This window comes from Chiroxiphia lanceolata, chromosome 5, assembly GCF_009829145.1.
Source record: "Chiroxiphia lanceolata isolate bChiLan1 chromosome 5, bChiLan1.pri, whole genome shotgun sequence".
NCBI lineage: Eukaryota > Metazoa > Chordata > Aves > Passeriformes > Pipridae > Chiroxiphia > Chiroxiphia lanceolata.
The window spans coordinates 67,442,051-67,457,992 of record NC_045641.1 but is presented as its reverse complement, the minus strand read 5'-3'; the positions used below and the strand labels follow the sequence as shown (position 1 = coordinate 67,457,992).

At 41.8% G+C, this 15,942-nt stretch overlaps 1 protein-coding gene across 1 annotated transcript in view; it reads left to right on the top strand.

Moving 5' to 3' along the window:
- The first annotated feature begins 7,554 nt into the window (after positions 1 to 7,554).
- Positions 7,555 to 15,942, top strand: part of PTPRO (protein tyrosine phosphatase receptor type O) — a 156,325-nt gene continuing 147,937 nt past the window's right edge. The window contains 3 exon segments of the mRNA XM_032687231.1: positions 7,555 to 7,867; positions 7,869 to 7,908; positions 7,911 to 7,963. Coding sequence (XP_032543122.1) covers positions 7,748 to 7,867; positions 7,869 to 7,908; positions 7,911 to 7,963 — 213 coding nt within the window. The 5' untranslated portion in view covers positions 7,555 to 7,747.

Here is a 15,942-nt window from a genome sequence, read left to right as displayed (position 1 = left end):
TGCTTGGGGGACTCGTGCTCACCCCACCTGAGGCTTCAGCTGCTCTGTTGGAGGAAGAGGTGCTGGTGCTGATCTCAGCTGAAGGCAGCAGCTAAGGCCTCAGCTTCTCCTAATTCACCCTGACAGCACAGCTACCCAACTGACTTGCTCAGGTCTGCTGTCTTTCTTCTGATTTAAGGGGTTGTTCAGGATGTCAGGGCAGGGACAGCAAACCACAGTCTTAGCATATTTTTGCACCCAGCTCTTTCTGTGTGAACTGTGAAGGAGTGTTCCTGGAGGTGAAAATCATGTCAGAAAAAAACAGCTGGCTGACTCATCCTACCGATGTCTAGTAAACTACTCCCCAAAAAATAAGGCATCCTATGTCCACTGAAGTCAACAATGCAACTCCCATTAGTGTAAAAGTGTGTTAGTTTGTGATGAGTGTATTTGACATATTAATGTGCTAATTTATATAAACTGGATGGACGATCATGAAAAAGGAAAACAGGCTATTTTTTATTAGGATCAGGTGTGTAGCAGGTCTGAAAATGAAAGGGGATATTTTGTAGAGAATGTTCTAACACTCATATTTGAAAAAGATTTTGCTTCCCTTCCTACTGTTGGACGTCTTCTTTCGAACACTCTGGAATGAGCCCACATATAATGTACAGGAAGGCAAAAATGAAAAAAAATAATATCCTACATCATACTATCCTTTGTGTTTAACAGTCCTTTTGACCCCTGAGATTTTGAAATATTAACCACTGAAGTTAAATAGCAAATATTGTTGCCTTACCTAGTAAATTTACAGATTTTCTTCGTATTTCCATATAATAGGTAAAATTCTCTTAAATCCTGCCAACCCACTTTCCTCAGCAATTGGAATACCTGACTGTGCCAATAACACATTTACTGAACCTTGTCTTTTCTCTCTCCTTTGAATGAAATTCGCCCCCTCGGAAGTAAATTGTTAGCGAATGAAATGGGATTTTTATGAATATATTTATGATTTCAAGCAGTTTGACCCATTCTCACATAGCTGCAGGCCCACTTTCCATACTGTGTTGCTTTTGAAATTGTTTACTCTGAGTACCTGGTAATTGGCACAATTAATCAAATGGTGTGACCAATTGCTTCAGTTGGATGCTGTTGATTGATTGATCAGCTGGGGCTTTCCTGAAGCAGAGGAAAGATGCTGAGAGTCCTTCTTTAAGCAGTGTCTCACTGCAAAGGGGTGAGGGAGAGCATGGTGGGGTTGTGGCCAGACTGGCAGTAGTATCCCACCAGGCTGGGTCAGGGCTGCTCATCCTGGGGAAAAGAGTGGCATCAAGGATGCTACTGTGGGAATATGGACAGGGACTGGGTAAAATAACAAGGCACTACAGGCAAATGAATGAAATTATCCTTTTGTCTTAATTTGAATTTCACACTGCTGTCCATCCATGGGTAATATCTGCTGAAGAGGCAACAAATCTGACAGCAGACTGCACAAGAGCTTTCTTTTTCTTCAGTTTTGAGGTGAAACTTTGAGGTGCTTCTGCTCTACTATAGAGCACATGAGCTACATACCTCCCCTGCCTGCAGAGCCAGTGGGGCACCTATTCTTATTCCTTTGAAAAATGCTGCAATACATGTGTTTGGGAAGTAATAGATAGAAGCTTATATTATCTTTGCATAGGAAAGAAATATTGCTGATGCAAAAAGTCTGCTTATTGAGGCTGCTTGGGAAACAGGAGTGAAAAGGCACTGCTTTAAGAAGTGCACACTTGTACTGGGATATGGTAACCCCACACCATGAAGACAGAGAAAAAAATTCAGCAGAGATGCCAGGGAAGAAAAGAAGGATGTTATCTGTGAAAAATTTCAGCTCCTACTGCAAATTTCTGGGGAGAGAAATGTTTCCTGTAACTATGACTCAGATTTCTGTGAATCAGTAGAGCCCCTGAGGGTCAGAGGAAGTCAATATATTTTAGAGGAGAAAGGTACTAAAGCCTGTGGCTGACTGGATCAGTCTGGAACCTGTTTTTTCTTCTGGATATTTTTTCCTTTCATTTTTTTTCAGGACAATAAAATGCCTGGATGGTTCAGCAATGTAAAATTCAGTTACATTACTGAGAATGACTCCCAGAAAGATGTACCCATCTTAAACAGAAAAAAAAATCACTTGATTTTTAATTTTTTTTTCCCCCTGCCAACTTATATGGCTGAAGAAGGTGTTAAAGACATTCAGAAATTCCCAACCTCCCTCTTTCTCCAGTGTGTGTCTTTAATGTGCTCAGATCATAGACAAAAAATGGAGAATCAAAGTGCATCTGGAAGGAAGCACTGAGGCTATGATACAAAATAAGAACAGGTAGAAACTGCTGCGAATTTTTGGGGGGATTTAGTTGTGTTTTTTTAAAATCAACCATATCTGCTGAGACTTGAGAGAGAACTATAAAAGAGACGGTTCCTGATAACAGGCAGGGTTGATCAAATATTTAATAGCTCACTAGAAAGGTGTTTATATTTATTTTTCTTTTATATATAAAACTAATCACAGAACTTGCTCTGTTTCTCAGGCATCCTGTAGTATCCAGATAGCCTAGGACAGATAAATGAAAGTGGCATACACTGTTTAAATGTTAAATAATTTCATTGGCCTTTATTAATATGTTTAATGCTTCCATCCTGGAAAAAAACCAAACCAAAACCAACCACAGAAACCAAGCCAATTCCTCTCCACTCATTATTTCAGTGAACACTGCACAGTGTTCAAGGAAATAAACATCAGACAAACTTTCTCATAGGCTTATTTGTGATGAAAAGGTTCAATGTCAAAGACAGATTCCTGCCTATTTTAAGAAAGGGAAACGACCTTTTGCGCTCCAGTTCACTGCTTCTCTCGCGCTGAAAGACATCAGCATCTGGAAGCTGCTCAGGTTGCACGACTGAAGTGTGTCAATCATTCCTGTTATGAAAAGACAGGCCTTAAAAAAACCTGACAACTTGTTTGTTGGGGGGGACTGTGGGACATACTTTTAAAAGTCACAGGGCCTGTACTTCCCGAACTGAAAAGCGGAGATGAGTTTGCACTAGAACATCCAAGTGCCAACCCACGTGCCTTATTCTAGGCACCCTTGCACTTGTTTTTGTTATTGTTTTATCCGTTGCTGTCATTGAAATGAAAGGGCTTTAGGTGAGAATACATTTAAGAAGGATCCACACTTTGTTTTCAAAAGAATATCTGTCACTGAAAAATAGATTTTCTTCTAAAATTTCATGGACTAGCACTTGTTCTACTTACAGGGAGGCTTTTTTTTTTTTTTGTAAACCTCATTTCATGTCATATTTATCCAGACTTGCTGAGGCCTGTGAAGCTTCATATAAATCTGGGTTTATGCTGCAACTCAGAATAAATGCTAATTTACAGCTTTTCCCCCTAGGCCAGGCAAAGTTTGTATATCTGACTGAGTGTTGCTTTGTGGTTTTCAGGGGCAAGGGAAGAATTGACCGTAAACCTTAAATTAAGTCCATGTAAGCTACCAACAGGAACACTTTTATAAACGCTGAAACCACAAAACATCTTGATTTTTATTTTTCTCTGATAACCAAGGGGGGGTATATGTTAATTAGTACTGGTCTAGTTATGAAGTTACATTCATTAAATCACTGACTACAAGTGACCATGGTTGTTTTAATTTATCAGGTCATTAAATTAAAGGTAAAGCTCTGGCATTGTCACTAATACAACCTCCAAGTGGTTGATGAGCTACCTGAGAAGTTGATGTGGAGTCCTGCTTGCAGGTGGTGCTCTTAAAACACAAGAGGATTTTCTTTTAAAGGTTTTTGTCATCTAGTGATGTGTCCTATAATACCTTGCAATATCTTTTTCATGTTCCTGCATACCATGTGTCAGAAAATAATCCATCCCCAGATTTTACAGTAAATCTAGTGAGTACAGACAGGACTCTCTGTCATAATACCCCGTTGTGTACCTTGCTGTCTGGTCCCCCTGCTCTAAATATGAGAATTATGCTTTGGCATAATTCTGCCAGGTGCATTTAGAGAGAACCAACGTCCCTCAGACTTGCTCTGATAGGTATGCACTGCAGCCCAGTGTACATCACTGCCCAGGAAAAAATCAGGATGCCTTCCAAGCATATGCTTAGAACATATTCCAAAGGGAAAATGAGATATGCTCGTGATGCAACATGCTCTTGTCACGTATCCATGTTATAATGGAGGAGATGGACTTGGATGATCCCTTGGGTCCAATTCAGGATATTCTATAATGCCATATATGACCTTTGATAAATTCTGGCAAAAGATATTCACAAGTGTCAGTTTTATGTGACTGAAGGGAACTTGCTGGTGGAGTGAAGGACTCCCTGTTCAATTAGCTGCTCCATATTGCAGGAGTTCCACAAATGCCAAGGTCAGGGCTTTGACTCAGTCCTTGCTATAAAGTTGTCTCAGTAACTGGAAATGTGTTTCAGCTTGTACTCTGCCAAGAAGTTTTTTTCAGATTTTTGGAAAGCAAAGCAGAGAGAAAAAAAAAGTTTTAGTTCAAATCACCAAAATCACAGTATCTGATTCAGAAAAAGCCCTGTTTGACTCCAAAATTTGTTCCCCATTTGAGCACTTTTTTGCTGATTTTTGCTTTTTAATTTTTTTTTTCAAATGTTTGAATGTTTTTCTTTCAAATAAACAGAATTCCAGGCTTATTTGTGAGGCATGCTTCTGAATACTTCCTTCCTTTCCTCCTGGTACTATGTAGAGGGTTACAGAGCTCTTTAGAAGCCTTTTGACTGTTGGTGTACCTTTGACCAGTGGATCAGGGCTTGAAGGACTTATGGAGCTTCTGGAATACTCTCATATCAGTTAGATTCTCTAACTGAGCAGTTGCAAACACTTACTGATTGTCCTGTTTCTTTTTTCCATGACTGCATGAAAGATATCTCATTGTCTTGTTATTTTTAAAGCTTTGCTGGTTTATTAATAGACTCGCTGGTTTTATCCTTTAAATTCTAGAAACAAATATGATTGCCCTTGTTTTCTTAGATCCTCCCATTTTTCTGCTCTGCATTTCTTTTCACTCATCCTATTCAGTAAAGAAAAAAATTATTTTGCTTATCTTTCATATCCTAACTTCCTGCATTCCTAAGAAATGCTTTGTGTGGCTTTCCAGGTTTCATCCACTGAAAAAGCCTAGTATGCCTCCAGTGTGCCAGTCTTTGCTTTACTCACATTATACCTTCTTTCCCTACTTGAGTGTGGGCTTTCAGTGGGAGGAACTGTTCTATTGCCTGTGCCTAGCACACCTCTGAATAGCTGCTAGAAAACACATTTTTAATTTATTTTTTTTTAATAATGAAAAACATTTAATGATCATTTTGTGAAGGATTAGGTTCTATTGGCAGATTAGAATCTTTCAAGGCACTGGAACTTCAAATAGTTGAGTATCCCACAACTTAAAAAGAATGCAATCCATGAGTTGTCCTGGCTGTGTTTTTCTGTGCTGCAAAAGCCAGACCAGAATGCTTTAATATCTTGGTCCTTTACTGAAGGTTTCATTCCAGAAATGTTTCTCACTTCTTTCAGCTATTCCTCACTCTAACTCTTTGATTCAGGTAGTGTTGTCCTGAGGCTAAAACGCTACTAGCATTTTATATTCATTTTTTTTCTCTTTATATATCTTTAATATTTAAAATCTGCTTATGCCATCATCATTTTAATGTCTAAATATTTGTAAATTAGTGGAACATTGCAGTAGAAGCAAGCATAAAATACAGTCCTAAGGTCAAAAATCACTGACTGATGCAGTTCAATTTTCTTAATAAACAAGAGCCTTGTAGCCTAAAATTCAATCCACAGCTTGGAAGTACTGCTGACAATCTTAACTTCCTAAAGAAATGCACTTCTTTGTCTTTCAGATAACCTCTCTCTTCATCCTAAATGTGAGTACTGAAGGAATTTTAGCTATGGTTAACCCCTTGCATACCAATTTTAAATAATGCTGAAAACACCATCAGAGTGGTGGGTACCCGAGAGAGGTCTGTGTCCTTCACTGGTAGCACTGAGTGGGTCTTTTCTGTCCCCAGCTTCTTACAAATGAAGATATGAGCAGCATTTGCCTTTTGGACTTCTAAATTTAGGCTTTGTGCCAGTATGCACACAGGAGCTGAGTTTCTCCTTCACTTTCTGGATTAATCCCAATCAAGTGTGGCAAATCACTGCTCAAGGGCCCATTTCAGTACAAAGTAAGCACATCCCTCTCTGGCTTTGGCCACTTTGAAATCAAGCTTTTGTTGACTGAAGGTCCAAATTATAAGGAAATCAAAATTATGCCATGTATAAGCCGGGTAGGGCTCTGAAACACAGATCCATTATTGTCCAATTCAGTAATGCTGTTATTAAACAAGTTTGCAATTGTTCAGTTCAAAGGACATTCCCAGAAGACTTTGATAAAGTTCATCTTCCCTAAATGACTTAGAAAATTTGAAAACAATCTCAGAATTTACTTTTAGCCATTACTTTATTTTTTTAAGGAAGAGCGAGGTGGTGGCCCATTACTATAATTAATGGAACCACACCTAGGTCCAAAGTTGCTCTGAAGTTTAATGCCCCAGACAAAGACTTGTTAGTACACTTAAAACCCTATTTTGTTTAGGTCAGTGTTTGTTATTGATCTGATTGTGGCACCAAGGATGTATCCTAATTTATACTGGTGTGAGAGAAAGAGTAGTCTGTGACAAACTAGATTCTGATGCAGTCTTCTCATTTTGGAAAGACTGTTTTCATCATGGTGGTTGAATGGGGGAGTTGTTCAGGTGCTGATGTTCAGGTGATGTGGGATTTTGTTTTGGGCTTTCCACCCCTTTTTCTCTAGGGATGCCCTCTTAAGCCAAGTTGAATAGCTTGCCTATGTTTAAGTTTGGAGGTGGCCCTGATCAACTTGCAGGATTGCCGGGTGGGATGTTGGGGGAACACACAACAGGGGGTGTGACCTCACTTTTCTCGGTGTGCCCCTCTAATCACTGGGCCTGAGTATCTCGCGGGACAGGATGAGTTCTTCTCCACCTCTTGAAGGTTCAGACCTATGCCTTAAACACCCGAAAAGCTGCCCACACGTTTAACCCGCCTTCTGAGAACAGCCCCGGGGAAGTCCACGCTGCGTCTTCGGCTGGTACCCGGGTACCGGCCGCTGCTCCTGGAGCTGCAGCTCCAGCAGCGTCGCGGCTCAGCAGCCTCCTCCCGCAGGAGCCGAAGCCCCGGTCCATTCCCTGCCCTGCCAGCCGGGCAGCCCGGGGTGCTCGCGGCATTCCTGCCCCTCGATCGCGGCGGGAAGAATGACACTGGGGAGGGGCTGGGGTGCCTGATGGGGAGCGGTAGCGGGGATGCGCTTCTTGCCCGCCGCTTTGCTTTTCCTGCCCGCGGCGGGGAGATGCTGTCGGGAGAGGGAGGGCCGGGGATGGGGAGGGTAGGGCGGTGCGGGGGGGAGCGAGGGCGGCGGCTCCGGGCTCTCGGCTCCCGTCCCTCGCCTTCCGCCGGGCTTGGTGCCGCCCCCGCCGAGGAGCCGCCGCTCCCAGCCCTGCCCGTGCGGCGAGAGGCGCGATCGCCCAAACTCCTGGGAGGGGAGACACCACCCGCCGCCGCCACCTCCTCCTCCTTTTCCTTCTCCACCTCCTCTCCCCCCTCCCCGCCGCAAACCCCAAATAAAAGGGGCGGGGGGCGGCGGGATGCGCCGCTCGGCGGGGAGGTCGGCGCCGCCGCCGGCCGCCTGATGCTGCCGCAATTCGCCATTGCCGGGCACGGCTCGGAGCCGAGCGCAGGGAGGCGGGGGGCAGAGGCGGGGGTCCCGGGGGCAGAGGAGCAGCAGCCCCCCCTGCCTGGCCGCCCCCGCGGGCCGCGGCCGCCGTCCCCCCCGATGCCCGACCGCCGCCGGCGGGGGGCCCCGGGGGCCCGCTCCTGTCTCCTCTGGCTCTTTGTGTTGCTGAAGGTAAGCGCCGGGGAAGGGAAGGGAAGGGGTGCGGGTCCCCCCGCTCCCGTGGGCACCGAGCCCCCTCCGCGTCGCCTTTGTGTGCCTTTCCCGGCGGGACCGCCGCGCCCGGGCACGGCCCGCTGGCGACGGAGGCAGGGGCTCATCCCCGGCTGTCCCCTTCTTTGTGCTCCCGGGGGATGTGCCTCTGGATATGGGGGAGCGGCGGGGAGCAGCGCTGTCCGCCGTGCCCCGGGTCGAGATGCGCTCTGTCTCCCGCATCCCCACCGAAAGTGCCGGCAGCCCGGGGGAGCCGCGGCGGCGCTTACCCCATCCTCTGTCCCCTCCAAAGTTCCCCGGCTTTCAGCCGAGGCGCTGGGAGAGGGGCGATGTGGCGTTTTGGGGAGCGCTGCCCCGCGGGCCGGGCGGGCGGCGGCGGCATCGCCGCGCTGTCCTTCAGCACCGCCCGGGCACCGCGCCGGGCTCTCCCGCAAATCCCTCTCACCTTCACCCCCAGCAAGAGACCCGCTAACGAAGATGCAGCTAACAAAGGGGAGGGTGGTGTGTCGTGTTGGTTTTATCCTGGCGGAACTGAACGGTTCTTTTCTGATCAGCGATGTGCCATGTTCAGGCTCAGCCCTATCTTCTCGGCAGATTAATTTTTCAAAGTTCTGCCGAATACTGCGAGCTTGGTTTCACATGACATTTTTTTATCTCCACGCTTTCGCTCCTTTAATGGTTTCTCAAGCGTATTTAATGTGCTTCGTGTAACTTCCAAAAGAAAATGTATGTACTGTCTAGGTGAATACTGCTGACTATAAATGTCATTGCCCTAAAGAACAGAGCTCGGCACTACTAAAAACTTTGTTGTATATTTGTCAGTCACTGTTAAGGAGAGCTCTGCAACTAAGGACCTGACCTTTCGGAGTCATGTAAATGTTCTGTGGAAATCATCAGAATTCCTTGTGTGAATAAGAGTTTGCAGGATCATGTCCTAGAACAGCAGTGGTGTCGCTTCTAAAATTGACATTGCATTGACAGAACTATTTAAAGGGAAGCTTTCGCAGCATCTGTTCACATATAGTAGTCAACTGTCAGCTGTCTCATTTTCATAACTGCTGAAACATACATTTATGCAAGATAAAATGTTAATACACAGAAAAAATTTTGTTCCATAGAATTTGGCAATTAAAAAAAAGCAAAAGAATTATTTTTAAGAAAATAAGACCGTGGATGTTAGGGTCCAGCAGAAAGATTAAATTTCTAGTTTGATCCCAAATATAGAAGTGCACACAGTCTTAAGTATCTGTTTTATCCCATAATCACACAATTTACATTACTGTAAATCCTGACTTTTTAAAAAATAAATGAAGTTGTTTTGGTGCTGTGTTTTTTTTTAATAGCACTACTGTGGTAAAGCAAGACAGAAAATGGATAGTTTAAATTTGTAAAATACTATACTTGAAAAATAAATAATACATTTCAAGAAATTTGGTAAGGTGTGAAGGCAGCCAAGGCCTCAGGTTTTCATTCTGTTAGAAAGTAGCCATCACTTCTGTGCTGGATAAAACTCAGACAAACCTGGGACTGTAAAGACAAAGAGAGGTGATGAGCATTAGCAGAATGTTGTAGTGTAAGAGAAGGTAAAGCTGTAGCTTCAGATAGAGGTGCATCAGTAATGCCATGTGCCTGAAATTCACTGAGTTTCCTTTAATGTCTGTGTATTTCTTTGCAGTGACAAACAATTGAAAACAACCAATTTCAAAACAAGGCATTCCCTAGTTTTGTGCTGTTTACTTCTGCCAACTTGTTGAACCAATACTAAAATTACCAAGCTTCAAGTTATTAAATTGGTGTTTTATCTAGAAGTTACTCTTGTTGAGAAAGAAGTGGCATTGAACTGATGAATCTGAAGACAGGCAAAACTGATGTCTGTGTGCTTGCTGTTTCAGTGTCAGCAGCCCAAATGTCACTTGCTAAGCTGAATCTGCTTGATGTGGCCTTGATGCCCATCTGGCAATTTGTAAAATCATCAGCAGACTTTGCACAGTGACAAAACTGCTCAAAGCACATTTTCTCTTCTCTTCCAATCGTTGTTATTTTGTGGTGCAAAGTAATGATTCCAATTTATTCTAAATCCTGACGTTGTCTGAAGTTGCTGGTACAGTCAGTGACTAGGGGAGGTCAAACAGGGATATTGCCCAGTGCATGTCATATGCCTGATATGGTTGCTCATTGGCTAGTAATATTTAGTTCCTTCTTTCACAGCGTGATGTGAATGCTTCCTGTGCTCCAGGGTAGTACTATAATATTATTTTTGGAAATACAGCAATGTGATCTTGAAGCTTTATCACTCTCTTTCTTTGGTAGTTTTCTTTTGTGATGGCTGGTTTAGAAATTAGCAGAAGAAAGGCGTTGTGTGTGAGCTCAAATATGAATATGGATTTACAGTACTTTGTAGAGGAGCAGGGCTGTGTCTTGCTTCAGAGAAAATACTCCAACCAACCATGCTGCTGTAGGATCTCTTAATATATTGCCATTTTGCAGTGGGTCTGTGTTCTTTGCTGTTTCAGTCAGAATGGATGGAAGGCATAGTCTTTAGCTGCTTGCTTCATAATCATCTCATTTTGGTGTGGCAAAGGCATGGCTGATCACAGCTGAAGGGAAAAGCTGTACCTCAGCTAAATAAAGAACAATGAGAAGTAGACACTCTCCCTGATTCCAGTGACTGATGTCATCTTTGCTGTATCTTTTAATTGCAATTCAACAACCTTTCCTTAGTCATGACTGCACTGAGCTTTGACCAGTTGAAGGTCTGCTCTGGATTATGTGACTGGTATGTCAGAGGTATGCCCATGCTGTTGGTATCTTGTACTTGAATGATTTTATGTTGCTTTCATTATTTATGTGGGACAAGGTAGAGCTTAAGTAGAAGACAAAACCATCTTGAACAAGCCAAACCTGATGCTGGGACGTGATGTACAATCTGTTACACCTGACCAATGCTCTCAGTAGGAAAATAATGAGAAAACTGGTTGTCAGAATAGTTCCATGTATGGACTAAACAGGAGGAATCACACTCTTCAGGACAATTTTCTACAAATAAAGTAATACAAATCATATTTCCAGGAGACTGAGGTCCTTATATATCAATCTTATATATGCTCTTCATATAAAGCAGCAACACTCTCTCTCTTAGCAAGGACAGCTTTTTGTGTCTAGCAGAGTAGAATTTTATCCAATACTACATCAGTTTATGGAGTTTGGCATCACAGCAAAGTCCTACTTCAGGTTTACATGGACCAAGACATTTAAGGAGATTTAGATTCTGTACGACTTTACTCAGCTCAACCTTACCCAACACATGAAATATGTTTCTACTGGTGTAATTTTCAAGAATATCTACATCTTCAGTTAATAATCTGAAGTAGAGGTCATACCATCAGGATACTGCCTCTTTCTGTGGGAGAAACCTTTTTGAGAGAAAGGCTGACTTCACATCTGGGAACCCCAGTGCATCACCACTGTTTCCTTCTGCCTGGGAAAAGCAATATGTTAATGTGAATTTTGATGTAGAGTCCTTTTAGCATCTCTTCTCTCTCCAAGAGATGGTGGCTGAAGCTCTTACCAAGAAAAAAAGTTTGTTTTCTTTCCTTATGATCTTGTTCTATTAGCATCAAAATAAGATTTAAAAGAAACCCCAAACCTATCCTACCAGTTCATTTTTGTTTGCAAAACAAATGTAAGTGTTCCTCGTGATAGGACAGGCTCAGAGGAACTACTGAGGTAAAACAGTCTTTTCTGCTTACCACTAGTCTGAGACTATCCAGGCTGTACGAAAGAGAAATGCATCCTACCAGGAAAAGCATATATCTTCTTTTTAAAAAAACTTTATTATAAGTAGGCATCCTTAGACCAAAACTTCTAAAAGTCATGTTCTCTCTCATTTAATCATTTTTATGGGTTATTTCTAAACCAGGGTGATTCCAGAGGGGGAAGCTAAAGAAGTGGATGCTTGTGCCAACTCATGTTTATGGAACTGTAGTAGGCAAAACCCTCTCTGCGAGTGGAATGAGAGTCTGCTGTTACCCTTTGGCAAATTTCTGATTTCGTTGCGGTGAAATGACAGGGGACCACTGAGAAAAGATCTTTCCTGCCTGCAGGAGTTATGAGCCTCAGACTCAAATTGCACAAGGTCAGGAAGGCAATTTCTAAGTTCACCCCGGTCAGAAGCCGCACTAAAGGGTGATCCCTCACTTGGGTTCAGACAGGGACTGTGCGGAATAAAAACCCACCTGTGGTGATCCCACGGCCATTGATTAAAGGACTCTCGGGCAGTGTGCTGGCTGAACTTGAGAAGCCCACTAATCTCTATATTTCTGCTGTCACCACACAGAGGAATATCAGGAAACGACCTTACAGAGCTTCAGAATGAATGTTAAACTGAACAAAGTCTTGTGTAAGTCCACCTTGAGATCTCTTTTACTAGTCAGTCTCAGCTTTGGAGGAGAGAACTTTTTTTTACTGAGGTATATGGGTCAGGACAATAAATGTCAAGAAATAAACCTTTAAAAACAGATGTATTTACTGAAGAACTTATAAGGCTCATAGTTAATTTAGAGTCAGTGTTTTTAAAGATTATTTACCTTTCCCATTGCAGAAGTATGTATTGTTGTCCTGAGCACTCTTCTAGTAAATTAGTGGTTTCATTTTTGTTAGTCAGGATTTTAAAGATTCTGTTCTTAAGGGAAAAATGAATTGAATGCAATTTAAATAAAAAATCAAGTTTTGATAAATGTTAAAAATGTTTCAAAATAAATATCTTTACGGAGTTTAGTACTTAGGAGTGCACTCATAAATTGAAGAGACTGGCTTATTAAATGTTTTGCAGCTATTACAATTTTTTTTTTTAAATTAAACTTCTATCAATGTATAGTTGAAAAGAGGAAAGTCTTTGAGAGAAATGTGGCAACATATGTCAGCTGCCACATAAGTGGTATAACAGATGAATAGGGAATGGGAGATAATGGAAACACAAAGGTTACCTTGCTTTTCATAGCATTGTGTAGTCTTGTAGTCTTCACAAGCAGTGAAGGGAGCAACTCCTAAGGAAGGTGTTTGGTGTCTCTTTGGCAAGCCAAACATGATGCATTCCATTTTGGGAACTCCTTCATTCTTATGCTGGGAAATCACTGTGGCTTTTAAATGGAGTTCCAGAAATAAAATTAAATGCGTCATGTCTGACTTGCCATAAAAATAACCAGAGCAAAAGTAGTAGGTGCTGTGCTTGAATGACTATGGTTATCTTTGCAGTTTCTCTTCTCACACTTATTTAGAGAAGAAATGCTTTACAGTAAGCATCAGTGATGGGAAATTTGGTGACACAGCTGATGGTAATAGAAGAGAGCAAGCAGGACATGTTTTCAAGGGAATTAAACTCAGCTTTTAGTATACTGGTCTTCAGGTGGCAGCATGGACATGAGAAGAGAATATGTGGGATAGGTACTGTGACTGAGCAGAAAACAGAATATTAGGGATGGAAAAATTTGAGTAGAACATTTAAACTCAAGGATTGAGCACTTCAGAGGAGCTGAACAGAGATAACAGAAGTAAACAACTCAGAGCTATTTTTCTATGTCAGTCAGAAATTTAACATGAGGTAGGTGTTTGGTGGATATGAATCTTTTGGGGGAGAAAAATCCTAAATTCCTTTTTAAGTTCTTCTCGTAAAAACAGATAAGGTTGCCTGTCAGTCTAACAGATGTGATTTTGAAATGATTTGGCCCCAGTGTATTTTAGGTTATTGAGGCATGGATCTTCTAGCCATGTCAGAAGGGTTTGAACAACTGTAACTCCTTCGTGTGCTATAAACCTTTAGGTCCTCATATCAGTTATATTGACTTCCATATCATGTGAAAACCATGTCTTTGGGATAAGAGAGCTAAATCCCTAAGTCACTAAGTTGTCGATCAGATCAGCAATTCCTTCAAATTTAACAGCTTTCAATAGTTTTCTTGACACATCCCTAAAATCAACTGAGAAGGGGCTATTCTTCAAGGCTGAGATGAGACCCCAGAGCAGACCACAGGCTTTCCCAGTTGTCCCAGTTGTCTTGTTCCCTGTGTGTAATCTGCTGCTTGTCTCCTGTCTATTATCTGTACCACAGCTATTCAGGATCCTATTCTCTTTGTTCATGTGGAAGTCATTTTAATATGGAAGTAATTTTAACATGGAAAATCTTTACTCCTCACTGATCTATTAGACAAGAAGGAATGGTCTCATTCTACTTACAAACAGCAAGGAATTTTAAATTCAAGTAAGAACCCCCCCCTCAAGCAAAAACACCAGATAAAACACCCCAACATCCTATTAAATGGGGTGAAGAACAGTAGAGAGAATTGGTTGGGAAAAAAAATCCACAGAAATAATGCTAATTAGTGTTTTCCTGAAGTACCATTAAGTCAGAATTATGAAAAAAATGAAGATTTGCCAACAGCAATGAAATTAGTTTATTTATTATTTGCTTAGCTCTGCTGTGCCTAGCTTTATTCTGTGTGCAAAATATCTGCAGACTCTGCCTGAAGTCTGAAAGATAGACACATCAAAATAAGGATGCTCTAGATAGCTTAGAAATGATTATCATATGTGCCAGTTACTGGTATTCTCCAAGGAGCAACAAACCTTCCAAACAGAAGTCACAATTGCTTCCCTCAGGAGCTGAGCAGAGAGTTTTTTGTTGTTGTTGTTGTTTGTTACTTTTGTTTTTTATTTTATATTGATTTCTACAGGATGTTGCTCATCAGGGCTTCTGGACATTTACATCAGTTTAAAACATCAAAAAATAATTAATAATCAATGTGACTTTAATCCCTTCAAAGAGAACCCATTAACCTACAAAAAATGCTGTAGCTCACAATCATTTTGTGAAAGTAACTGAAAGCAGGGCAAGAGATGAAAGAGAGAAACATCACTCAGATATTTTCTTTTTTTTCAAAGAGAATTTTATTCCAAACAGAGAACATAGCTAATATTTTATTGCAGTCAACTTACTGTAAACTAGGAAGTTTGGAGGGTTTTTATATAATTTTCTTCCTCTAACTTGGCTGCCCCTGCGTAATGTTGTACTGATATTATCTTGAGTCATCAGTGTCTGCTTCTGAGGAAAAGATTATGATGTCACAAAATCAATATCAGAGGATCCTGTACTGTAATCCTTTTTCAGGGAAGTCCATTAAATCAATGCCTCTCCTTCTGTGAGTAATGACTGTAGAATCAAGCTCTCTAATTTTGCTGTGTGAAGGAATAAGCAGATGGGATGGGATTTTACATAATTAACTAGCAGTTATTAAATACAACAAGAAAAATTATGACATTTTCTGAAAGATAAATGAATACATAGTGAATTTCTAAGTGAATTTCTAAGTGTAAAATGATCTCTGGTATAAAATTACTTCACAGTTGCATTGCAAAATAACATGTTAAACCAAAAATGCTTTTTTTTATTTTTAAAGCTTTTGAAAACTAACTCAGAACTCCATAGGCTCTGAAGGCTCATCAGGTTTCCTCAGCAGTACTGGGGGGGGGATCATGAAAACTGCAGAATGGTGGCACTATATGATGTCACCAGCATTTGGCTGAAATTGAAGCACTCTGGGAATAGGGATAATAATTTTGTTATCTCACATGTTCTTCACGTGCAACAGCAATGTCTGTTAGCTGGAACCAGAACTGACGGGTTTCCTCTAAATGTGCAGGGTGCTGGGAGCTATCAGAGAGTCCCCTGTGCTTCTGGGAACGGGTCCAAAGTCCAAGAGAACTCAATGGATGTTTTTATGTTGTTTTAAATGGGTTTTGGAGCAAGCTGTGTTGGGAAGACCTGCAACCTCAGCCGGGTGGTGCTGTGAAGTCTGACATGCAGCACAGAGCCAACTGTGATGTGCAAGTGACCCTGGGCTCACTGCAGCGTTGGTGGCACAAACTGGAGGCCGTGGGAGGGTTTT